The 23,380-nt window shown below is 63.9% G+C and overlaps 2 protein-coding genes across 7 annotated transcripts in view; both read left to right on the plus strand.

Moving 5' to 3' along the window:
* The first annotated feature begins 2,651 nt into the window (after nt 1-2,651).
* On the plus strand, nt 2,652-9,077 carry ARTN (artemin). 3 transcript variants are annotated; one of them, XM_054212178.1, is made up of 4 exons: nt 2,652-2,976; nt 7,007-7,077; nt 7,207-7,396; nt 7,770-9,077. In XM_054212178.1, the coding sequence occupies exons 2-4, from the start codon at nt 7,012-7,014 to the stop codon at nt 8,204-8,206; spliced, it is 693 nt and encodes a 230-aa protein (XP_054068153.1). In that variant the 5' UTR covers nt 2,652-2,976; nt 7,007-7,011; the 3' UTR covers nt 8,207-9,077. The 3 variants fall into 3 exon arrangements, with proteins under 3 accessions (XP_054068153.1, XP_054068152.1, XP_054068151.1); XM_054212177.1 differs by lacking the exon at nt 2,652-2,976 and adding an exon at nt 3,912-3,969; XM_054212176.1 differs by lacking the exon at nt 2,652-2,976 and having other exon boundaries at nt 6,900-7,077.
* A 427-nt stretch (nt 9,078-9,504) lies between these two features.
* The window catches only part of IPO13 (importin 13), a 32,255-nt gene continuing 18,379 nt past the window's right edge, over nt 9,505-23,380 (plus strand). For 3 of the 4 annotated variants that reach the window (XR_008468094.1, XM_054212172.1, XM_054212173.1), the window contains exons 1-2: nt 9,505-9,664; nt 19,090-19,826. Coding sequence is in view for 3 of the 4 variants with exons in the window: in XM_054212172.1 (XP_054068147.1) it covers nt 9,599-9,664; nt 19,090-19,826 (803 nt within the window). In the remaining variant the exon portion in view is untranslated. The remainder of the gene's footprint in view (nt 9,665-19,089; nt 19,827-23,380) is intronic. The other variant, XM_054212174.1, reaches the window with a different exon arrangement.

The raw sequence follows: 23,380 nt of genomic DNA on the forward strand, positions 1-23,380 counted from the left end.
CTGGTTTCACTGCTGCCGGGAGCTGCAGCTGGCCAACGCCACCAGCCTGGTGCCGGGGACAGGAGAGGGCTGTGCTTCTCCTTGCTGGTGACCTGAGGGGTGGGAGAGGGGCTCAGGGGGTGGGTGCATGTCATGTCGGGGGGGCAGAGGGGTGGGAGCTTGTCTTGGCCGGGATGGACTGCCTGTGACTCTGCTTTCTCTCACAAGGAGTCCCTGCCAGGAGGGTGGCTTCCAGCCAGGGGTCACAGCAGCAATCAGGCTGGGTGCGGCCCCAGCGAAGGCAGGTGTCCAGCCAAGTGACCTTCTCACCACAGCGTCCAGGAAGGAAGCGGTTTAGGAAGCTGGGGGCTGAGGCTGTGACCGGCTCCGACACCTGCCGTGTCCCAGCGGGAGGAGAATAACCCCTGCAGCAAACCCTGGCGATGCCACGGGGCTTCTGGACCCACGGGACGAGCCTGGGACAGTCCCATCACTCAGGAGAACGGCGTGGCTGTTTCTAGGTGGGTGACAGGTCTGCCGGACCTGCCAGCTCCCAAATACGAGGGGTGTTCTCCTGCCAGCACCAATGGGACACTGCAGAGGTGACTTCTCAGCCCTACCCGGTGTGGGCAAGTTACGGATCCCTCCCAGAAAGGAGATGCTGGAGCTGCTCAAGTCCCTCCTTCTTGCTGTCCTCTCTTCCTGGCCCTTAAAGAGCAGAGCCACCGCTGGCATCAGGCTGGGCCAGCCCCAGGGGTGGCCAGTGCCCCATCCTGGCCTTGGGAGAGCTGAGGGGGAGAACACAGAGCCTGGGACCAGGGCACACGGGGACAGCCCGTGGGAGGCTGAGGTCAGCAGAGACAAGGACGCTTGTGGAGGAGCAGGTGCCCCAAAGGAGCCACATCACCAATGAGATGGGCACAATGCAATGGGTCGGTCTGTCTGTGTCACAGCTCTCCCCTGCACGTGTTTTGTCACACCCAGCCATGGCCTCACATGGGCACAGCAGCGGCTGTGGCATGTTCAGTCCCGGCATCTGACTGGACCACATCACCCCCATCCCGCCTCACGCAAGGGTAGCACCTTCAGGGATAGATATCACAGCCAGCCCTGGCCCCGCACGGCTCCTTCCAGACCAGCCAAGGGACACAGGGACCCCTCAGCCCTGGGGGTGCAGGAGCACAGGCTGATGCAGGCGGTGCCTTGGGAGGCACCAAACCCGCTGCCAGCAGCAGCCAGGGAGCAGGTCACCCATCTGGAGACCCAGGGGGCCAGGGACCCTGCCGTCCACCCAGGGAGCCCAAGGGGAGAGAGCAGTGCCCAGATTCAGGTGCAGCACTGGGATGTGCCACCTCCTGCCTCTGCGATCTCAGGGGGGACAGGGAGGAGGTGTCGCTGGCAGGACACTGAAGGCTTTTCACCCACTTCCTCCTCCTCCTGGCTGCTGTCCCTGGGCTGGTGGCACCAGTGGGGTCACGTCTCCCAGGACAGGGGCCAGAGGCAGTGGAGGGGGCCAGCGTCTGGGGCAGCGTCTACAAGGGGGACACCCCTGGGAGAGGACAGAGGCCAGGCTTTTGGCAGCCACCTTTTCACAGGACCATGGACACTGTAGCCCACCTGTATGGGGGCCCCTGGATATCCCCGTGTGCCACACCCCACACAGCCCCCTGCCCACCACCAGTGTCACACCCCCGGCAGCTCCCGGCTGTACCCTGGGGACATGAGGACCAGCTCAACCCGCAGGGAATATGAGAGGGGACGGGGTATCCCAGTGGGGTAAGCCAGCACCTGGGGCTGTCTCCAAGTCCCAAGGGCTGCCCATGGGGGAGGCAGCTCTCCCCTCCATTGGCAGCCCTTCCTGGGCAGCTCCCCCTGCACGGGCACGGCTGTGGGGACAGCCAGGCAACCTGGGGCAGGACATGCCTCTTGCACGGAAACTTTCCAAGCAGGCAGCCCCGTTAGTCTGCAGCTCTCCCAAGCAGAGGATCCTGTTTCCTGTCCTCTGTCCCCCAGGGATGCTCCTGGGCCTCCAAGCTTCTGCTGGGCCAAGGCATCCAGGGCATCACCTCTGCCAGCTCCCATGAGGGCATCATGGATGGGAGCAGCCCCACGGCAGTCCCACTAGCAGGCGTGAAGCCACCCCAAGCCACAGGCTTGTCCAAGCCACCGGTGCTGGGAGCAGGGGGGGACCAGGGCCACGCCGTGCCACGCCAGGGCAGGGGCAGCAGCTCCGGGCTGCGTGCCACCTCCACCATCCCTGCTAGCGGTGGCGGCGACAGCTTAGCCGACGCCGCCTGTGTCAGCACATTCCCCGGCAGGTGATGCCGCAGGAGGGACGCGGGAGTTGTCATCCTCGCGCTGGATAATCCGACGAGATGAGACAAGACGAGGCGGCCGGTGGCTCGCACTGTGGCCAGCGGCTCGCAGCCCTGCAGCGGGGTCTGAGCTGCCGTACAGTGGGGAAGCAGTTAACGCCACGCAGGGGGCCCGGGTGCTGGGGCAGATCCCACGGGCGACCTGTGGGCCGGCGTGTGGCCGCGGCACAGCCGGTGATCGAGCCGCTGGCCCCGCTCCAACCGGGGAGTTATATAAGCCCGGGGAGGTTGCGCCGAGGCGGCGGAGCGCTGCCGGGGCAGATGACACAGCGAGCGGCATCCCGGGGCGCGCAGCCCGCCCGGACGCCTCCGGACCCCGCCGCCGGCAGGGCCCGGGGGGCCGGTGGGCCATGAGGGCTGACCCCGGGGGGGGCTCGCCCGGCCTGGGCTTTGCCCCGGCGGCCGGCTCCGGCCAGGGGAGCACGTGTGAAGCGGGGCCGAGCGGAGGCGGCCCTGGGATTTGGCACGTTTGCAAGGAGCACTCGAGAGCCCCGGGATGGACGTGGAGGGCCCTGGGCGGTGACGTAAGGACTCACACGGGCTCGGCTCGGCTCGCCAGCCGGCCCCCATGTCCCCGGGGCCTGCGACGGCCCCGGCGGAGGGAGGCAGGGAGACGGCGGAGGTAAGGAGCCCGGCGGCGGGCGGCCCCGCCGCGGCGGACCTGGCGGCGGGGCGCCCGTGGGCCGTGGCGGCGGGGCGCGGGCGGGCTGGGAGGCAGGGCAGGGAGGCCGGACTCCTCCTCCGGCGAGGCCGGACGTGAACGCCAGGCACACCGGTGGCCCGCGGTGGCTCGGGGTGCGTGGGTCGCCGGCCAGCCCCGCCGCTGCCGGGACGGCCCCCGCCCTGCCCCGCCAAACCCGTCCCCGCGGGGTCCCCACGGGAGCGGGTGGCCCGCTGTGTGCAAGGGGTCCCCGTGGGGCTCTGCTGCCGGAGCGCTCCGGGAAGGGCTGAGTCCCCGCGGGTGTCCGTGCCTCCGTCCTGCCAGCGCTGCGACCGGGCTGTCGGGGCGGGAGCCCCGCTCAGGGGGCGTCCGTCCGTCCGGGCTGGGTGTCCGCCGGCCCGGGGCTCGGCCGGCGGGAAGGTGGTGGTGGCGGGGGTCGGGTGCCGCCGGGGGTCCCGGTGCCGTTCCCGGCGGGGTACGAATCTCCGCGGGAGCTCGCCGGCCGTGCGGGTCCCGGCGCGGAGCCGGTGCTGATGCGGGTCGGGCTGCGGCTCCTGCTGCTGGCGGGATCCCGGTGCCGTCCTGGTCCCGGGGCGGTCCCGGCGCCGATGCGGGGTCTCGCTGCGGATGGGGTCCCGGTGCCGGTGCCCGCCCCGCCGGTCAGGTGACGGCGGCTGGAATTTGACACCGGCGGCGGCGGCGGAGCGGGATGGAGCCGCCGCTGCCCCGCACTGCGCGTCCGCTCGCCGGCACTGCACCCCGAGGCGCACCGGGACCGGGACCCGCACCCCGAGGCGCAGCGGGAGCAGCGGCGGGAACCGGTGCCGGTGCCGGCGGGGCAGCGCCGGCCCCCGCCCGCGCCCCGCCCCGGCGCGGCGGGCGGCGGGGGGCGGCGGGGAGCGGAGGCGATGCGGGGCGGCGGCTGCCCGGGGGATGGTCCCCGCCGCGGGCACGGTGAGTGCGGACCGGGGCGGCGGGCGGCAGCGTCCGCCCCAGCCTGCCGGCGGCGCCGAGCCTCGGCGGGGGCTCGTACCGGGGCTGCGGGAGGGACGCGGAGGGGGGACGGCTGCTTCGCCGCCCGCCCCCCGGCGATACCCGCGGGGCGGCGAGGGGGCTCGGGCCACCCCCGGGCAGGTCCCCGCCGGGCGACTCCCGGGGTGCCGAGCCCTGACCGGCGGCGGGAAGCGCTCGGGGCCGCGGCGGGCCCGGGGTTCCCTGCCCGGGCGGGGAGAGGCGAGACCCCGCTGCGGGTGCCGGGGGACACAGGGACGGTCGCAGCCGCCTCTTCCCTGGGCTCCCGCCCCGGCCCTTTGGGCACGTCGGGCGGGCCTGTGCCCGGCTGCCCGGGCAGTGAGCGGGGGAAAGCCCCGGGGCGGCCGTGCCCAGGCCGGCACTACCCGGCGCCCCCCGGCTCTGCTCTCCCCGGGCTGGGGCCGGGTTTGGTGTCGCCCGCGTGCCCCACGTGTCCCGCTCCGGCCTCCCACGGCTTTGCGGGGCGGGTGCCAGCCCCGCGTCACACGTGGGGTTGATTTCTGACACCCACCCCCCCGCCCGTCGCTCCTCCTGCCGGGGCCAGCGCGGTGGGATGCCGGGCCTCCGCCGGCTCCGCCGGTACCCGCAGGTGCCCATGGGGGTCTCCGTGCATCCCCCCGCGCTCCGGGCAAGAGCTGCGGCTGCAGGGCTGGCACGACCAGCAGTGGCGAGCATAGCCCGCTTCCCAAAGCGGCCACTCCGTGAGCTGAGACCCTCACCCCGGGGCTGGGGCACCCGCTGGCCCCGCGTGGATACGCTTCACGAGTGGCTCCTGCCGCCCCCGGGGGCCTGATGCGGCCCACGGGGCACTCACTCCCCGGCGCCCTGTGCACTGTGCGGGCAGCGGGGGTCTCCACGAGTGGGTGTGGGGTGACCCGCTGCTGCTCAGCCCCCGGGTGGGGGACATATGTGGCGGGAGGGGGTGAGGCAGGTCCTCACATGGATGGATCTGATCCTGACCCTGGAAAGGGCTCCTGTGCCTGTTAATGGCCCAGGTGGGCTCTGGCAGCCAGCCAGATCCTCCCCCCGCCATGCGGGAGCTGGGGTTCTGCCGTGGGGGGCGCAGGTCTGGCACCCCGTGGGGTGCTCAGGAGCTTGTCTCAGCCCTGCCCGCGCCGGGGGAAAGCAGGGGCTGATCAGGGCCGGGTGCTGCCCCTGCCCGCAGGGGTGCGGGGGCAGCGTGGGCTGCGGTCCTGCGCGCCCGGGGAGCTGCGCCTGGGGACGGGGCTCCGTGTCTGTGGGGGCGCTGGCAGGGCCGGCATCGGGGCCGCCCGGGGAAGAAGGGAGGCTGCCCTCGCCCGGCGCCCCGCCGGCAGCGCTCCCGCCGCAGAGCTCGGGGCCGTGCTGCCGCCGGACGGGAGAAGCCTGAACTGCACCGGCTGCGCCGTCCCGTCCCGTCCCGTCCTGCCGGGATGCTGGGGCCCAGGGGCCGCGGCGGGGCGGCCGGCTGCGGGAGCGGGGACCCGGACGGGGGGCGGGTAGAAGACTCGTCCCCTCCCAGCGTGGCGCAGGGACCCTCGCCTGGCCCCTCCGGGGGTGCCGGCCTGGGAAAACTATGACCTGGCGGCAGCGGCTGGCGCGGGGCCACGGGCCGCCACGGGAGAGACGTGCTGCGTGGGCTGTGCTTGGCCAGGCTGCGGCGGCTGGTGGGGCCACGGGGGCCGGTGCCAGCCCTGCCTGCACCGGAGAGGCATCCTGCCCGGTGTACGGCCTCCGGAGGAGGCATATAGGCCTGGCAGTGCCCATCACGACCTCTTGCCATGGTGCGGCCAGTGCAGGGTGGCATGAGATGTGGCAATCGTGACTTGGGGACCATACCCTGAGATGCTGGGGAGACTGGGGGAATTGATTTTGTCTCCTTGTCCCACCAATGTGCAGCCGCAGCCCTTCATTTTTTTGTCCAGGGGCGCTCTCCTCAGTATATCCCATCCCAGCTTTGCCATGGAAGCACCTGAGATATGCTGGGGCAAAGCCATGGAGGGGACAGGGTGACTCCCCGCTGCAGGATGCCATCAAGCTCCGAGGAGACAGTCCTATCCCAAGAGACAGGGGATGCAGCAGACAGGACAAAGAGGGTTAAAGCCCCCTTGGGAACCACCTCTGGGGGAATCTTGGCTTGGGACACTGGGGGACAGGGCCCTCCCTGCACCCCAGGGGACCTGGGGAAGGAGGTGCAACATGTGGCTGCAGAGTTGCCCCTGCACCTCCCAGGGGACATCACTCCCCTGAGGCTGTAGTTGCTGCTGTGCTGGGACCAGGCATGGCAGGGACCAAATTCCCCTGTGTGTGTTGAGACAGTGGATGCTGGGCACTGGTGTTGGGGTAAATGGCTACAGTGAGCCCAACGTGGTGCCCCTTGCCCCGCCATGTCCCCATGGGACCTGCCTGCCCGTCCTGCCCCTCACGGCCCCACTCACCCGGGCTGCTCTGGGGCTGCATGTCCCACCTCCCTGCAGGCAATGGGCCGGGGAGCCAGCGCAGGGACGGGGGGTGGCTGCACCCAGGGACCCTGCGCTAATGGATTTGGAGTTTCCAAGGTCAGGCTCCCACCGCGAGCAAGAAAAACATTCCCAGGGAAGGGCCATGGGAAAGGAGCCCCCCCCGCGGCACTCCCAGCCCCAGCCGCTGCCTCACGGCCCAGCCTGGCATCCCGGGCTGCTCGCACAAGGAGGCGGCTGCATCCCCCTGAGGAGAGGTGCTGGACGAAGGCTGGGCCGCCCCAGCTGCCAAATCTCCAGGAAGGGGTGTGCGGGGTGGCAAGGATGCCTGTCTGTGTGGGGAGAGGATGGGGAGGGGCATGCATGGGGTGCAGGAGGAGTTGTGGGGTGCTGGGGGGGTGAGGGAGGGGATGGCATGCTTGGCAGGGACAGGGGGGAGGTGTGCCAGCTCCCATCTGGCCAGCTTGATGTCCACCCCATCCCCTCTGCGTGGGTGCTGACCCCCTCCTCTGCACTTTCAGCCAGCATGGAGCAGCGAGCGGGGCCACCAGAGCCAAGACCTGCAGGACCCACCACACACCCGCAGCTCAAGGTGAGCCCAGGCCTGGCTGGCTGCAGGGGCCGGGACCACACTCCCTGTCCCCATCCCTAGCTCGTGGGGTCTCCTCCCTGGTGGGGACCCTCGCCGGGGCTCACCCTGCTGTGCTGTGCTTTGTCGCAGGAAGGGATGCTGTGGGGGCTCCTCGCCATCCTCTCGCTGCTGGCCGGGCTGGCCGCAGGCACCCTGCGAACGCCACACTGCAACGAGACGCTGGACGCGGCCCCCACACCGCGGGGCATGGCCACCGCCAGCCCGGCTGAGGAGGACGACGTGGAGGTACCGCTCGCCGCTGCCTGGAGCCAGCTGTACGGTGCGTGTTGGGGCAGGACCCCCAGCCTGGGCATGGTGGTCCTGACCGTGGGGCATGGGTGGGTTGGGAGCCTCTGTGGTGAGCCCCAGCCTCTGTGGTGAGCCCCAGCCTCTGTGGGGCTTCCTCTGCACATCGTGGAAGGGCAGCGGGGCTCCGTGCTTCATGCTGGGGATGGTGGCAGAGCCCTGGGGATGAGGAGCTGCTTGGGTGGGTGCCCACCCACCCTGCTGCCCTGCGAGCACCTGGCCAGTGCTGTGGTGGGTGGTCAGGAGGAGTCTGCAGGTCACGGTGGGGGGACAGGAAGGCTCGGCAGGCTCCAGGAGGGTGGCAGGTGTGGAATGGGGTCTGATGGTGCTGTCCCCTCTGGGTGCAGGGGACAATGCAACGACGGGTGGCCCGGGCACCATGGAGCTGGCAGAGGACCTGCTGCTGCGTGCTGAGCGCTCACCGCCAGGCACCGGCAAAGCCAAGAAGGGGACACGGAAACCCTCGCGGGGGACCCGCGGGCGCAACTGCCACATCCGCAATCTGATGGTGAAGGTGCGCGACCTGGGCCTGGGCTTCAACTCGGATGAGATTGTGCTCTTCAAGTACTGCAGCGGGTCCTGCCACCGGGCGCGCAGCAACTACGACCTGACGTTGGGCAGCCTGCTGCGGCAGCAGCTCATAACCCCAGGGCCGCAGGAGCGGGTCCTCAGCCACCCCTGCTGCCGGCCCACCCGCTACGAGGCCGTCTCCTTCATGGACGTGCAGAACACGTGGCAGACAGTGGAGAAGCTCTCAGCGGCTGAGTGCAGCTGCATCGGCTGAGGAGGGGGCTGCCGGCTCGGCCCCGGCTCGTCACATGCCGGCAGACCCCGGCTCGTGGTGCACAGCAGCACCGATGCTCAGAGGAAGGGTCTGGCAGAGCCGCGTGCCCCCGGTTTTACATGGCCACGAGGGACCGAGGCGAGATGGAGCCGTGATGGGGGCGTGGGCAACCGAGCCCCCTCCCGCTCAGTGCCAAGCAGCTGGTTGCCACCGGCTACGCAGGGTCCCGGCCGGGTGCACCCCGGCTCAGCCCTGGGAGAGGAGCATCCCCGCTGCTCGCAGGGGCCTGCCAGCCTGGTGCCCCCCAGCAGCACCCGGCTTGCCTGTGCCCTGCCTGGACTGGTGCTCCCGCACCCCTGCTTTGGGGGAGCTGGGGCCAAGCGTCGCCCGAGCTTCAGAGGGGGACAGAAAGGGGGCAAAGCCTCCCTGTCCCTTCGGGCACCCTGGGGGTGGTAGCGGCCAGAGCTGCGCTGCAAGGAGGGGGTGTCCCCTGATGACAGGGGTGCAGGAGGGCCAAAACCGTGCCAGCGCAGTGTGGGGGACCTGCACCCGGGCTGGCAGCACCCCCCGGTGCTCCGCAGGGCAGTGGGGCACAGGTACCTGCCGGGACCCCTGCCCGGATCCCAGGGGGGTGGCAGGGTCCCCCTGCTGCCCCTGCGGTGCTGCGGCACTAAACTATTTATTACTCTAAATTATTTATTTATTGTTCTCGAGCGGCAGCTCCTATTTATGACTTTGGGCACCCGGGGGCCGGGTGTAATTTAACCCCAGCGCTGCTGTGAAGCCCTGGGCAGCGCCCGGTGCCCCGTGCCCCCAGCCCCCTTTTTTTCTATTATTTGTAAAATTTGAGGGATAAACTCTATTTTTGTACAGTCGCCTTTTACCTGTAGCAATAAAGCGATGGGCTGCGTGTCCAACCCCCGCGTGTCCCCGTGATGAGGAGGGGGGGTACACGGAGGGACGGGGGTGACCGGCGTGTTTGCCACCCGGGTGCCGGCGGCGGGAGGCGGTGCTGAGCGGCGCCACGCGTGGGGAGCCGGCGGGACGCTGGGTGCCCGGCGGCCGGCAGGGGACGCGCTTGGGCCCGGGACTACGTCTCCCGGCGTGCGGCGCGGCGGCAGGTCCCGGGCTGTCCGGCCGCGCCTGCGGGGCGGCGGGACGAGGCGGTGCCGGAGCGGAGCGGGGCGGCGGTGCCGCCGCTCGGGGCGTCCCTGGGGGCGCGTCCCGGCCCCACCGCCGCTGCCCGCCGCGCCGTACCGAGCCGAGCCGCCCCGCCGCCGCCCTCGTCGGGGCGGGGAGGCGGGTCCCGCCGCGATGCGGCTGCCCGTGCGCCGCCGCTGTCGCCCGCCCGCTGCCGCCGCCGCCGCCGCCTCCTGAAGCGCCGCCGCAGCCATGGAGCGGAGGGCGGAGGCGCCGCCGCCGCAGGGCCTCGACTTCACGGTGGAGAACGTGGAAAAGGTGAGCGGGCCGCCCGCCCGGCCGGCCCACCCACGGCGGCGTGGGGATGCTGCCCGCGGGGGTGTGGGGGATGCGGTTCTTGGCGGGGGAGGGGGGGGGGCACCTGCTCGGCGGTGCCGGGCCCGGGGAGTGCGGCGTGGCGGCATCCCCCCACCACCGCCCCCGGCCTCACCCCGGCCCCCCCCGGGAGTGTCCGGTGCGCGGTGCGGGAGGTGGAGCCGCCGGTGGCGCCCGGGGCAGCCCGGGGAGGGAAAATGATGTGGCAGAAATGGGAGCAGAAGGGAGGAGTTGTGTCTTCGACGGGCGTCCTCTGGGTCGCCGCGCTGCAGCGCCGGGCAGCGAGAGCCTGCGGGGCTGGTCCTGGCTGCCACCGACCTTACCGGTGTCTCCATCAGGCGGGGAAGCGAGGGCACCCGGGCTCTGGCCAGGTGCTGGGAATTGTTGGGAAAAGCCTTTGGAGGGCGGATGGCCCGGTGATGCCTTTCTAAACGTGGATTGATCCAGCCCCCGTGCTGCTGCTGGTGCTTGAGGTCCTCCTAAGCAGCTGCAGGGCAAGAGGAGCAAGGTCGTTGATTGCCGAAACCTGGGATCCAGGGAATGGCCACGGCAAACTGAGGCCTGCCAGCATCGCACTGCTGCTGGGAAGAGCCCCGAGCAGCCTCTGCGTGACCTGGGGTTCATCACGGAGACCGAGCAGGGCACCCCAGTGAGCGCCAGGGCAGGCAGCCCAGCAAAACCCACCCCTTGGGCCATCTCGGAGGTGATGGGGGCAGGGCAGCAGAGGATGCATCCCTGAAGGGCAAACAGCAGGAGAGCGCTTCTCCCTTCCACTCGCCCTGTAGCCAGACATCCGCTCCGAGACTGACAGCCTGTCGATCCGTAGCTCGCTCCCCAGACAGCTAACGGGAATCCCAGCGTCCTCATTTTTCCTCGATAAGAATAGACCGAGTTCCTTGCCAAAGCGATGCCCACGGGCGTGCTGGTGGGCACATGGCTTGCGTTTCGCACCCAGCAGCTTGCCTGGCCCCACGGGAGGTGTCAGGTCAGGGATGTCAGATTTTTCTGTGGGCACCGGTTGCCTTTGTGGCCTCAGGTGGGACAGCCCACCTCTGCCAGGGAAACAGAGACAGCACACGGCCAGGGGGATTAACTGATGTCTGGAAAATGCTACATTAATGCAACCTTCTGCAGTGTAATCTGCATATATCCAGGGCTGCTGGATGATTTTTGCCTCTGATTTCCTTTCTCCTCGGCAGACACAAACCCCTCCTTTGTTTGCACCAACAATGAAGCGCACACTTGCCCGGGAAGGGTGGGCAGTGCCAGGGTGGGGGGTACCCGGGCGAGGTGGGGCTGTGCCGAGAGGCAACTCGTCCTCGCCATGCCGCTCTGGATTTAGCCTCCCGCCGCCTGGGAGGAGGCAAAGATGCCCTCTAGGATGCTTCGGCTCCCCTCCCCCAGCCTGCCCAGCTTCTCCCGTCTCCGCAGGCTTTGCCATCTCGGTGGTGTCATCTGAAGATGCGGCTGTGGAGTGCGGTGGGGCTCGGAGCTGCTGGCTGGGGGTAGCAGCACGGTCCCTGCCCGGGGGGAAGAAATGTGGGGTGAGATCAGAAAAAGCTCAGAGGCTGAGCAGCTCGGAGCCCTCCTGTCTCTGTCCTTTCATGGGAGGGCTGTGGGGTGTTTCTGGTACAAATGGAAGGAAAGGTGGGCTTTGCTGGGGGCTGGGCTGGTGGGAGGCAGGTGGGTAGAGCTGCTTTGTCAAAGGTGATGCTGGCAGGTAAATGATGCTTCTGCTGGCCTGGGCTCTTCTGCCTGACAGGTTTTGTGCATGGCTCTATTAATAACACTGGAATGCTGATTAAAGTTGGGGTTTGACTCCACTCTGAGTCAGTCAGTGATAAGTGCTGGGGTTAGGAACAGTGTAAGGAGCTGGTTATTTCCTAAGTCACAGGATCGAAGCCTCTCCCAGTCACCCACAGTGGAAGTCATCACGCGTGGCAGTTGTAGCCAGTGAAGTCTCTGGTGAGACTGTGCCCATCACACTCTTATGATTTTCATGGAGAGGATTCACATTCCTGGAAGACCCTTCTGTACCCCCCTTCTGTTGTTTATTATGTGGTGGCCTGGGCAAACACCCCCGCAATTTTGCAGGGCTCTGGGTACCAGGTAGCTGAAGAGGATCATCGCTGTGTTTATCCAGCATGACTTGTGCCTCTCTGGATCTCTCCAGCTGTGACCAGCGGCTGCAGGGAGGCGGGAGGGTGCGGATGCTGTGGGCTGGGCCCACGCTGCTCTTTGCCAGCCGGCAGGTCTGAAAGCCAGCAGGGAGCAGGCAGCTGCCTCTGTTCCTGGGGAGGCGTCAGATTCAGGTGCTTTTCACTGAAAGTTGCTCCTTTTATTGTTTTTGCTCCCTTTTTCCATAGGGAGCTCTCCCGTGACACAGAGAAGGAGCGGGGCCATGCTGAGCTGTTGCCGTACGGTTACTGTGTCAGCGTCCCCCGGTCCCAGCTGAGGGCTGCTCGGCTGCTTTGTTGTTCTCTTCCGAGCCTGACCTAGATGCTGCTCTGGCTTCGGCACAGTGAGAGCAGGCTGTTGTGGCCATGCTGCGTGGACCTGCTGGGCGGCCGGCAGCTCCGGGCTGGCTCCGCTTCCCCTGCACCTGCTGCTGAGCCGGGCTCTGCTGCCGGAGGGCTCGGAGGGAAGGGAAGGCTGGGCGAGCAGAGGGCTTCAGGCTACCAGGATGCTCAGCCTCCCCCCGCCCCCCGCCACCACCATGCCAAAATGCTACAATCTGGTTTGTGACCTGCCTGCGCTTTTGCGTGCCCAGGGGCTGTCCCCGGCGTGAGTGACAGCCTGATGGTGGGGCGATGCTGCCCCGGGGAGGTGACGCTCCCGCTGCAGTATGAGCCCTGCCACCGTGAAGACGGATCGCAACCGTTTCGGTCCCTGCTGGCTGTGTCTGTCTTGGAGGAGCAGAGCACGAGCCAGGACTTGTGCCTTGCGTTTTTGGTCTCCCGCAGGTCACGGGTGGCAGCACCTAACACTGCGGTGTTGGGCAGGAGAAGAGGAATGCGAGATCCTCTTTACCTGTTTGCAGTGCAGTTAAATTTGCCCCAGCAATATCCCCCTTTTTGAAATAAGAAAGAAGGCAGCACCATTCCTCTGTGAATTTCCCACGTGCCTGCTCTCGCCCTCTTTTTTTTTTGTCTGATTCCTTCCAGGTCTTTCCTCCCTTGGCCTGCCTTGTCCTCTGGGGTGTTTGTAATATTCACTGACGTCTTTTCCCTAGCACATTAGCGGTCTGGCATCTCTGGGCCTTCCAGATTGCTGTGTGCCTCTCTGGAGATGCCTGATGAATGCACGGAGTCTCTCCGGCAGGATGGGTAGGCGGGGTGTCATGGAGCTGACATCCGGAGCCTACCGTGATGGGAGAGGGGTGGCTTTGATCACTGCTCCTCGGAGATGCTGAGCCTCGGGGATGCGGCAGCTGTCGGGGCTGCCTTCCACCAGGGAGGCTGGGGAGGAGAAACCCAAGTGCATCTGCTTTCTTCAGAGAAAGTTATTGCCTGTCTTCGGAAACCTTGTCAAGAGAATTATGGATACATCAGGGTGGGGGAATGGCATCCCCTCTCTGGTGCACTGCTGGCAGCAGGTTGGCCGCTTCTTCCTTAGGGACAGCCCACATACATGAGACGTGGCAGTTGTGCCGGGGATGGTAAGTTAGGGGCCTCGGGAGGGGAGATTCTTGCAAAATTGAGGGAAGTGAGGAGTCACCTTGTTTAGCATTTGAGCAGATCTTCACTGCAAAGGCAGATTCCACCCAGAGTCAACCTTGGCTGGACACCTTGCTCCTTCCTGTGGCGTGCTGGTGATGGGATGAGAGGGCACACCCTTGTGTTTGCCAGGGCTTGGCTTTGCCCTACAAGGGCCATCACTGGAGCCTCATCTCAGCTCCGACATCTTACGGAGCAGGAATGGATGCAATTGGCACCCGGGTGCCAGCAGGGATTCCTCTCAAAACGCTTGTGGACTTGTTCACCGAAGTGATGGGTAGAAATACGAGATGGTGGGCAGAGGTGTTTGGGTCAACCATGCAACTTGGCCTGGGCTCTGTGCTCCCAGGGTTCCTCTGGTCCTGCTCACCCTTGGCTTGTGCAGGGCCCCAGCCACCACCGCTGAGAGCACGTGTCTCCTGCAGCCCCCATCCCTCCTGGGGACTACGCTGTTCTCTGCAAAGGGCTGCTGGCAGCGAAGCAGCAGGAGGGATGCCGAGGCTGCCGGGCCACGTTTGGGCTGCAGCCCCTTCCAGACAGCCGAGGACTCGGTGTGGGCAAGTTGGGCTCAAAGAGAGTGCCAAGTGGCAGCCCCTCTTATTAGGAGTGGGGGAAAAAAAACCCATTCCGTGGGACTGCTGGCAAAGTGTGGGTGCCGCGAGCAGGAGCAGCACACCTGGCAGAACACGCACGCCTTCATTTTGCATCCATTTGCTCTCCTCGGCGCTTCGGCAGGCTGCCGCCTTCCCGGGGCTGCTGGCTGCTCAGCCTGCCCCGCCGTGGCAGGGGGAGGACGGGGGGAGGGAGGATGGCTGCTGCGCGGGGCCGGGGGAGGCAGGGATGACGTTCCCCTCGCTCGGCAGAGCTGTGGTAACGGCTGTGCTGTCACTGGCCTGGAGCGCTGGCGGTGCGAGTGCGTTCAGCTAGAAAGGACAGCGAGAGACTGCAGCGGGAGACATCCCGGGGTCCTGCTGGAAGAAGGTTGGTGGCTGCCAAGGGGCCATGGCCACCACTGCCCCCAGCATGCTGCGGCTGTGGGCACGAGGCAAGGAGCAGGAGAAGAATATGTTTTGCAGCTTGCTGTTTTCCCTGCCGGGTTGCAGATCTCAGAGCTGTATCTGCTGTTACCTCCATTAGCTGAAGCACGCTGGCCCCTAAAAGGGACCTGTTTCCCCAGGGAGCCCCCCAGGAATGGCAGGCAGCACGATCCCGCTCTGTGGGGCCTGAGCCACATGTCTGGGGCTCCTCTTGTCACCCCCCAAACAGCACGGACACAACACCTCTCTGCTGGGGACCCTAATGGATTTATGCGGTGCAGTCGTGGAGACAGCCTGCTCTGGGCTCCCTGCAGAAGCTCCGAGAGGCTGGGAGATGCTGGGCTTGTAGCAGCTCCTTTTCCCTCGTGACACCAGACTGTGAGCTAAGATCAGGTGCCTTTGCTTGGCAATAAACCTCCTTGGACTGGTCCCCCTCCGGCTGTCCAAAGTGACCAGCATGGGACCTCTGACCTGTGCCCCCCTGCCCCAAGGCAGCTTACTTCTGTCTCTCTTGAGCAGCTGATACCACTCCAGTATCTAGACCCTCACTGAGACTTTGGCCACAGCTTTTTAGGGCAGGGAAGAGCCATCATAACAAGCCTGAATTATTTTCAACCAAGCAGAGCTGATGGTGGATAAAGCTCCTTCCCTGGCCAAAGGGCATAGCTGACAGCGGGGCTGTTTACCAGCTCTCATGTTACAGGTCTAATTGCGGAGGAGGCAGGTCTGGTGGCAGCCACCCGTTCAAATCAGAATGCACAAAGCCTCCCTGTTAGATGTCACTGCCCGATTTCATGCCTTCTGCTTCTCCCTCCTGGCGCTAATGAGTTCCCCTCATCATCTCCAGTGCTTTCCGATGGACCTGAGAGTGCTGGCCAGCGTGGTGATGTCAAAAGTCCAACGGCAGCCGGTGCATCCTCTGGGATGAGAACGGTGCCTTTCCTTGCTGGAGAGGAGGGTGCTGAGCATTCAGGTACCCTTCTGCAGGACACGGTGCCTTGCAGCCTCCTGTGCCATGCTCTCGGCAGAGGATGGTACTCAGCTGACGTGCATGGCAGGCTAGGGAAAGAGCCTGGTCTTCTCCCAGGGGTTTCACCTGCTGCTTTGAGCTGGGCTAGGATGGTTCCAGTATTGAGGCCCACCCTTGGAGGTCCTTTTGGAAAGCTCTCCTGTGTCGTGTAGAGCACCAGATGGGGTGCACTGTTGGCAGCCTGGGCACACGTGCTGCCTTGCCTCTCTACTTGGCATCCTGCACACAGGCAGGGACAGCCGTGCTCCAGCCAGGAGCCGCTATGGATGGTCCCCTCCTGGGCAGGGTGCTCAGGGAGGGGGGGTGAGAAAGCCAGCAGCCGCGTTTTTCCAGAATATTCTTCTGACTTCCAACAGCTTGTAGTGTGACTCTTCAGCATCAGTTTTGTTTCCACCCTCTCAATAACTTAGTGTAGTTGGTAGACTCTGTCATCTTGCCATTCACCTTCTCCCTGAGGCTCCAGCCTGCATCCCCAGGGCCTCTGCTGGAAACCTCTCCAGAGGCTCCCTGCGGGAGGAGCGAGGCTCTGGGGTGGTGTTGCTGGGTGATGGATGCATCTATGGAGAGCTCACTGGTGACAGCGGGCACCCCTGCAGGGCAGATGGAGCACGAGGGGTGCAGGCGAGGTGCTGGTGGGGTGGTGGTGGGAAAGCCATCTGCGTGGCTGGAAAGCTGACTCTGCCTGGGGAGGGGTCTCACGACCTGATCCCTCACCGTTCCTCTAATGTGGTGGTGGTGGCGGCATCTCCCCAGCATGAGTGTCGAGGGGAGCATCTATGATAATGCTCCCTCTTTGCCATCCTTATGATGCAGCAGCCGTTTTTTTGGCTTAGACAGCGCCGGAGCCTTTGCTGCTGGGGCTGCGTGCAGGATGCTCACACCTCAGCCTTGTGCTGGGCCCTGCCTGGTCGCTCGCTCCTCTCCCTTCAGTTGGCTGATCCTATGGAAGCACGGGGTTCTGCTTGCTAAAAGGCAGTGGCAGGATCAGGCCTGAGCCAGCAGCACCCGTGGCTTCAGCCGGGTGGGAGGATGAGCCCTCACGGCTTCCCAGCAGGCAGGCTGCGTACGCCAGCCCCCACTCTGCTGCCCTGACACGTTCCCCATCACCCGTGGCACTCACTCCATGCGAACGCCGCACCGGGGGCTCGCTTCGGTGTGCCCGGAGTGTGGGCGGTGCCACGCTTTTCCTGCATCCCCCACCATGAGACCATGAAGTAGGAGCCCTGAAGCCAGGGAGCTTGTGGGTTGGAAACCCAGCACTGGGTGCCAGGTCCATCCTCCACGTGTGGTGTGGTCCGTGCTTTGCAAACCTCCTACTGGATTAGAGGTTAGGGCTCCTGGCACATGTATACAGCTTATGCCTCCTAAAATATGATGCATTGGGATTTATCCCCCGCCCCCCGCTACAATTTTCTATATGTTAGCAGGAAGACTATTCAAATTAGAAGAAATCAATTAATTAGGGAATGTGTGGGAGTGTAAACAGAGAGGCTGGGAGGAGATGGGGAGGGGTCCTGGGCTGGAGAGCAGGCGGAGGGGACTGCTGCTGGCCTTTGCACCTTGTCAGTGTGCCCAGAGAGCAGGGAAGGAGAAGAATGGGCTGTCACCGACTCTGGGAATCTCAAGCGAGATTTCTTTCTTTTGCAAAGAAAATAAGCTGATGAGAGCAAATAAGAGACTGTGCCGGTAAACGGAAGAGATAGTTGGGAGCTCGAGCTCCAGCCCTGCTGCAGGACGACTCAGTCTTCATCAGAAGAGCAGGGGAAGGAGCCGGGTTCCTGCCCCCAGGAGTGGTCGAGCTTTTAGCACATCTGCAGCTACTGCTCCATAGCGCAGTCAATTGTTTCTTTGATGGGAGGGGATGACGGTACTTCCCTCTGCCCCAGCGCCTGAGCGGCGCTTCAGCAAGAGTCTGAGATAACCGAGAACAGAGCAAGGTTTCAGGTAGCTGTGACAACTTGTGGGCTCCCCTTGGCCACTTTGTCGGGACAAATTTCTCTCTCCCCGTGTCCTGCTTATCTAGGGTTAGCCTTTTCTATGTCAGGATACATCTTTTAGTGGGACAGCCGCCTGTCCCTCTGCAGCCCGTGTCGGCTGGCTCTGTCTCCTGCGACGTACTTCATAACCTCTTTCTTCCTCACAAAGAGGTTATCCTCGTTTCCCCCCGCCACAAAGTCTTGAACAGAGGCGTTTCAAATGATGGCCCAGGCAATGCCATCTCTGTGAGGTTCCTGCCATTTTGTCCTGCTCTTTGGTCTCGTGCTGGGAAGCAGCAGGAGACACAAGCGCTTGCTTGGGAAGCTTGTTCCTGTGCCCCAGGCTGCCAGCTCTGCACACTTAAAAATAGGGTTTAAATCCCCTCCTGGGTACAAGAGCCACACAAGAATTTCATAGAGCCTTTGAGGGGGGAGGAGGAGGAGGATGATATTTGAGACCTGGAGCCAGGATGGGGACACAAAAAATCCTCTGCACCTGCTGGAATCGTCCTCCTATTTGATGGGGGGGCGTGACGGGTGCCTGATCGCCAGACAAATGCCGTTGCTTTTCCTTGCTCCTGGCATGTGCAGTCAGCGATTTGAAATAAAATGCACTGTGCCAGGCGGAAAACCTTGCTGCCGGAAGGTGACGTTCAGGCAAGGGGTAGTTACTCTTCCCCGCTGTGTGCGAGGGCATCTCTGGTTACCAGTTGCAGCCACTCAGGAGAAGTAACTAATTCATGTTGCCCTTAAGATCTATATAATATTCTTCTGCAAATAAAGCCTTGCAGCTTGCGTGAGGCTGTTCACGTAGATCTGAGCTCTGCAAAGCAGTAACTAGATCTGCCAAAGCTGTCGGAGCAGGTAAGGGATGTTCTCCTTCTCCTTACGTGGAGATGGAGTGAGCAGCCCTGGGCTGTCCCAGGAGGCAGTGGCAGAGGCAGGGTTAGATGCCAGCTCTCCTGGCGCAGCTGTAGCTGGGCGGGTTTGGGAATACTTCAAAGGGACCGCAGAGGGATTAATCCCTGAGCTTAGTGACTGTGGGTTTCCAGGGCTCTGTACAACCTGACAGACGATGATATCTGCAGCGGCTCTTGTGTTTCTTGGGCTCCCAGACACAAGCTTTGGGCCACACGTGCTTTCTGAGAGCCGGTGCATCCACAGCACCTTTCTGAGAGCGGATGCAGGTGGAAGGCAGGAGTGCTGGTGTGCCGTGTCCCTTATAGCCCTTGTGCTGCAGAGGGGTCCCGCACCCACCCCGGTGACAGCACATCAGCAGGGAAGCAGGCAGGTTCGGCATGAGTGCGAGGATGGGAGATGACTAAGGAAAAGAGATTTCCAGAGTGCTGTGTGAGAGGAGGAGGGGAAGAATGCTCTTCAGGTCCTCGTCCGCTGCCAGATCACTCTCGCTTTGCTGCGAGCCCAAGGAGGGAGGCCAGCTAAGGCAGGCTGACACGGGGAGGGGGGCTGGCTTTGCAGGGCAGCGGCTGGCGGGCAGCCCGGGCACTGGGCTCTGTGCCGGTGAACCTTCCTGGTGAGCCTTCCCCTGGTGGGACTGGCCGCGGCTGTGTTCCTCGGCTGCTCTACGGTGCTTCGCTCTCTTTTCCAGGCTCTCCATCAGCTGTATTATGACCCAAACATCGAGAACAAGAACTTGGCTCAGAAATGGCTGATGCAGGCGCAGGTCTCCCCCCAGGCGTGGCACTTCAGCTGGCTTCTTCTCAACATGGACAAGGTGCCTGAGATCCAGTACTTTGGTGCCAGTGCTCTCCACATTAAAATCTCCCGTTACTGGAATGACATCCCGGCCGACCAGTACGAGAGCCTCAAGTCGCAGCTCTTCACCCACATCACCCGCTTCGCCAGCGGCTCCAAGATTGTGCTGACCCGGCTGTGCGTGGCACTGGCCTCCCTGGCCCTCAGCATGATGCCGGAGGCTTGGCCCTGCGCCGTGGCAGACATGGTGCGCATGTTCCAGGCGGAGGACTCCAACGTGGACGGGCGAGCGCGGTGTCTGGCACTCCTGGAGCTGCTGACGGTGCTGCCCGAGGAGTTTCAGACCAGTCGCCTGCCCCAGTACCGCAAGGGCCAGGTACGCAGTGTCCTGGCACAGGAGTGCGGCTCCGTCTTCCCTTTGCTGGAGCAGCTGCTACAGCAGCAGGACTCCCCAGGTTTCATCAAGCAGAAGGTGTTGAAGTGCTTCTCCAGCTGGGTGCAGCTGGAGATCCCGCTGATGGACTGTGAGAACCTGATCCAGGCAGCTTTCACCTCTCTGCAGGACCCGGAGCTCTTCGACACAGCGGTGGAGGCTGTCGTCAATGCCATTTCCCAGCCTGATGCCCAGAGGTAAGGGCAGCCTCTCCCGTGCATTGCTTGCTACCAGCTGGTGCTCCTGGGCATTGTAAGGGAAATGGGTGGGGAGGAAAAACCTCATGCTTTTTCTAGCTACCATCGACCCTGGAGGTGATGATGACGGAGCTTGGAAGTGGGAGATGTTAAAAGCAGCTGGAGTCTCCTGGTTTCACATAGTTGGTCCTGGAAGGCTTTGCACTGTGGTTGATTTGTGAGGACCACGTAGTCTTGAGCAGCCACAGCCTGTCACCACCCTCCTGCTCTCACGCAGAGGAGGCTGCTCCCTTCGGGCTCCTCGTGTCAGACCCTGCAGCGCCCAACTGGGGAGCAGCTGCCCGGCTTCGGCCAGGGGGAGTTCCGAGACCCTCCTCTGCCACGTGCTGCTGGTCCAGTCAAGGAGCTGGTTTGATGCAGAGATAATAAAACCAGACCTGTCAGTCTTCTCCCTCCTCCCGGCTCCAACAGCTCGTGCCAGCCGAGGACTCGTCCTTTTTTTGTGGCCGTGGCTGCCCCTGGAGCAGCTGAGCTGGGAGCTGGGGCTGGGGCAGGTCCTGCCGATGCAGTGCTGAGGGGCTCCGAGCTCGTCTGCTTGGCCGCGTTGTCCTAGCTGCTGTCAGCTCTCAGGACCGAAGCCCGCAGAAGGGAAAGTACATCTCCTCTGGTTCCTGCGGCCACATCCCCTCCTGGCTGCTTAGCAACCTTCCCCCGGAGAGGAGGGTTTCCTTGAAGGCTGAGCTGAGCCGCTGCCGCTGCGCATCCTTGTGCATCGCTGTGCATCGCGCAGGCTCTGACCCTCCGCAGCGGTGCGGATGCTGCTGCCCTTGCGGTTGTGAGCCCTACTCCTCCCCTTGGCTTCAGAGTAGGGCCAGCCAGCGCAGTCCCTGGCTCAAGGAGGACCCCAACTCCTCAATGACAAGGGGGTTGCATCTGGGGATTGCAAGTCCCAGTGCGCAAAGGGACCTGTCAGGATTTTGATGCATTGCTGGGTGTGGAGAGGGGTTATCTCATTTGCTGGTGTTCAGGATATGACCACAAGCAGCTTTTCCTCATACCGGGCAAAGGCTGTGGGCCAACACAAGCCCTTGTAGCAGGATTGGTACAGAAAATGAGAAGATGAGAGAAGGTGACTTGCAGTCCTGAAATGTTGAACTCTCTGCCTTCCTCCTTTCTGTTTCCCTGGAGTTTCATAAGTCCCTTGGCTGTGATTCCCCACCTGTGTGCAGGAGCCTGCCTCTGCAGCGCTGTTCTTCAGTTGCATTAAAAGCTCAAGCTTTCCGTTGAGCTTTCAAAGTTAATTTTCGTGGGAATCATGGCTCACAGCAGAGTTTCCTCTCTGCTCCTGTGCTGACCCTGCTGAGCAGTTTCTGGCCTCTTTCAGTTTTGCCATGCTGGCTGCTCCCTTACAGCGTCACGGGCCCTTGCTCCCCATCCTTCTGTCCCTGGAGGCATCATTGGCCGTGGCAGAGCACCCTCCTGTCCATAGGCGTGCGGGCAGTGGCCAGGAAGGGGCAGGCAGCCGGCCTGAAAGGCTGCCCAGTGTCCGAGCCTGGCGCAGCCCCCGCTCCTGGGGCGCGGGGACAGCGGTGGCATTGTCACAGGGCCACCCTGCTAGGCGGCATGTGGTGTCGGCTGCTCCAGGGAGGAGCAGGACTGTGCTTGGTGCTGAGATCCAAGATGGCTTCAGGAGTAGGGCAGCACACAGAGCTGCTGGTTCCTGACCCCGGTGGGCTCTCTCTTCCCCTTTGTTCCTTGTGTCCTCCGTCCTGCGTCCCTCCTCCTGCTTCCCTTGATGCCAGCTGTCCCGCCCCTCTGGCTTTGTTGCTCAGCCACAGCGGATCCAGCTCTTCCCCGAGCCCCCAGGGAGTCTCCTGACCTTTCTGTCTCTTTTCTCGACAGTCTGGGCGATCCCCGCTGCTTTTAAGCCTCTCTCTTCCTCCACGGTCTCTCGTCTTTGTTTCTGCAGGGGCCTGGCTCCCCGCTGCCCTTGGCCGCAGGCTCAGAGCATCCTCGGCACCGGGCTGCTGACATGGTGCTCTCCAGAGCTTTGTAGGGCATCGCTCCGTGAGAGGGTTGGTCTCAGGGCACCCCGCTTTCCTGTGGCTTCCCCTGGGTGTTACGGACGCTGTGTCTTTCCTCCTCGCCCCCTCCCAGCTGGCTTCATTGACATTGCTGCAGAGGCAATCATGCAGGTGTGCTTCTACTGTCAGCAGAAGGCTCAGTGGCTCATGAGCTTGGCTTCTGCGGCTGAGGGTTAGGTAGCCTGGGGGTCATCTTCCCAGGAGAGCACCACCTTGCAAGACATCCCTCACACTGCAGCTCCTCACCCTGGGTGCAGCCACCTGTGTCCAGGTGGAGAAGGGACCTCATGGGCAAGGATCACCTGGCCATGGCACTACCTCACCTTTGAGTAAGTCGCTTGTGCTGGTGGCTTCCATTTCCGTGCCCGCGAGCAGCAGCGGGTGGCTTTCCTGCCTCTGAGGTGTTACTAGAGATGATGCAGCAGAGATTTGTAGGTGCGAAGTGTTTGATCTCCTTACCTCCAGGTGGGTAGGAGTCCTTTGCACCCAGAGGAGGGGCTCTCTCGGGCATTGCCAGAGTCCAGACGCTGCTCCTCTGTTAGGATACGGTGACCTGAGAAGAAACCTTGGAGGCTTGGCCCGGAGTTGGAACTGGGGCACCTCCGTGTGTGGGGGCAGTGGGTAGGTCCTGAGCCATGGGAAGGCAGGAACGGAGATATTGTTGCATCTCGTTTGCAGAGGAGGCTTGGGCTGGATTTTCCGTCTCGTTTGAGGATTATCCCCCCGCTAAGCGGGTCAGAGAGCTCAGCAGCGCGTGCTGCAGGGGGAGAGCTGGCACGCAGCACTTGGCCGCGCTCCTGCAGCCTGGCAGGTAGTGTTGGAGGGGAGAGGGACTTCCACATGGTGTGTGCCTGCTGTGAGAGTTACAGAGCATGGACATCGGACGCCAAGCTGCCTCTCTGAAAGCAGCAGGGTGTCGCTGCAGTGGTGGAGCTGGCAGATCGCAGGTGTCTGGGTGGGATTGCTTGGTGTCCAGCCTGTCCCTTCCTGGTCTTGGCACCTGGTGCTGAATGCCCAGAGGAATTGCACTAGGGGAGTTTTCCAAGAGCTTCATTAGAAACAGGTTTTTAGTATGTTGGGTTTTTTCATCAGGACGTGGCTCAGATTTTAGATGAGGAAGGATGAGATTGTTCTGTGTGAGCTGCCCATATCTCCCCTCTGCAGGTTGTCCCTTGCACCATGGTGTGGTTGGGGGAGGGCTGTGGGAAGGGCAGAGGAGGTGCTGGTCCCACAGAAGGAGCTGTGGAGGCTGCAGTTCACTGGGATTTGAGAAGGGACCCGACAAACTCTGTGCCCAGTCAGGGCTGTGGTGCCAGCTGATCGCTCAGGGCTGGGAACCAGCATCAAGTAGGTGGGGTGGCCTGGGGCTGTGTGCTGGATGTGAAGGAGAGGAGACTGGCTCTGGCTGACTTGGCCATGGCTCTTGGGTGACCAGATAAAACAACACACCTAGAGCAGGAGTCTCCCTCC

Source organism: Rissa tridactyla, chromosome 8, assembly GCF_028500815.1.
Source record: "Rissa tridactyla isolate bRisTri1 chromosome 8, bRisTri1.patW.cur.20221130, whole genome shotgun sequence".
Taxonomy (NCBI): Eukaryota; Metazoa; Chordata; class Aves; order Charadriiformes; family Laridae; genus Rissa; species Rissa tridactyla.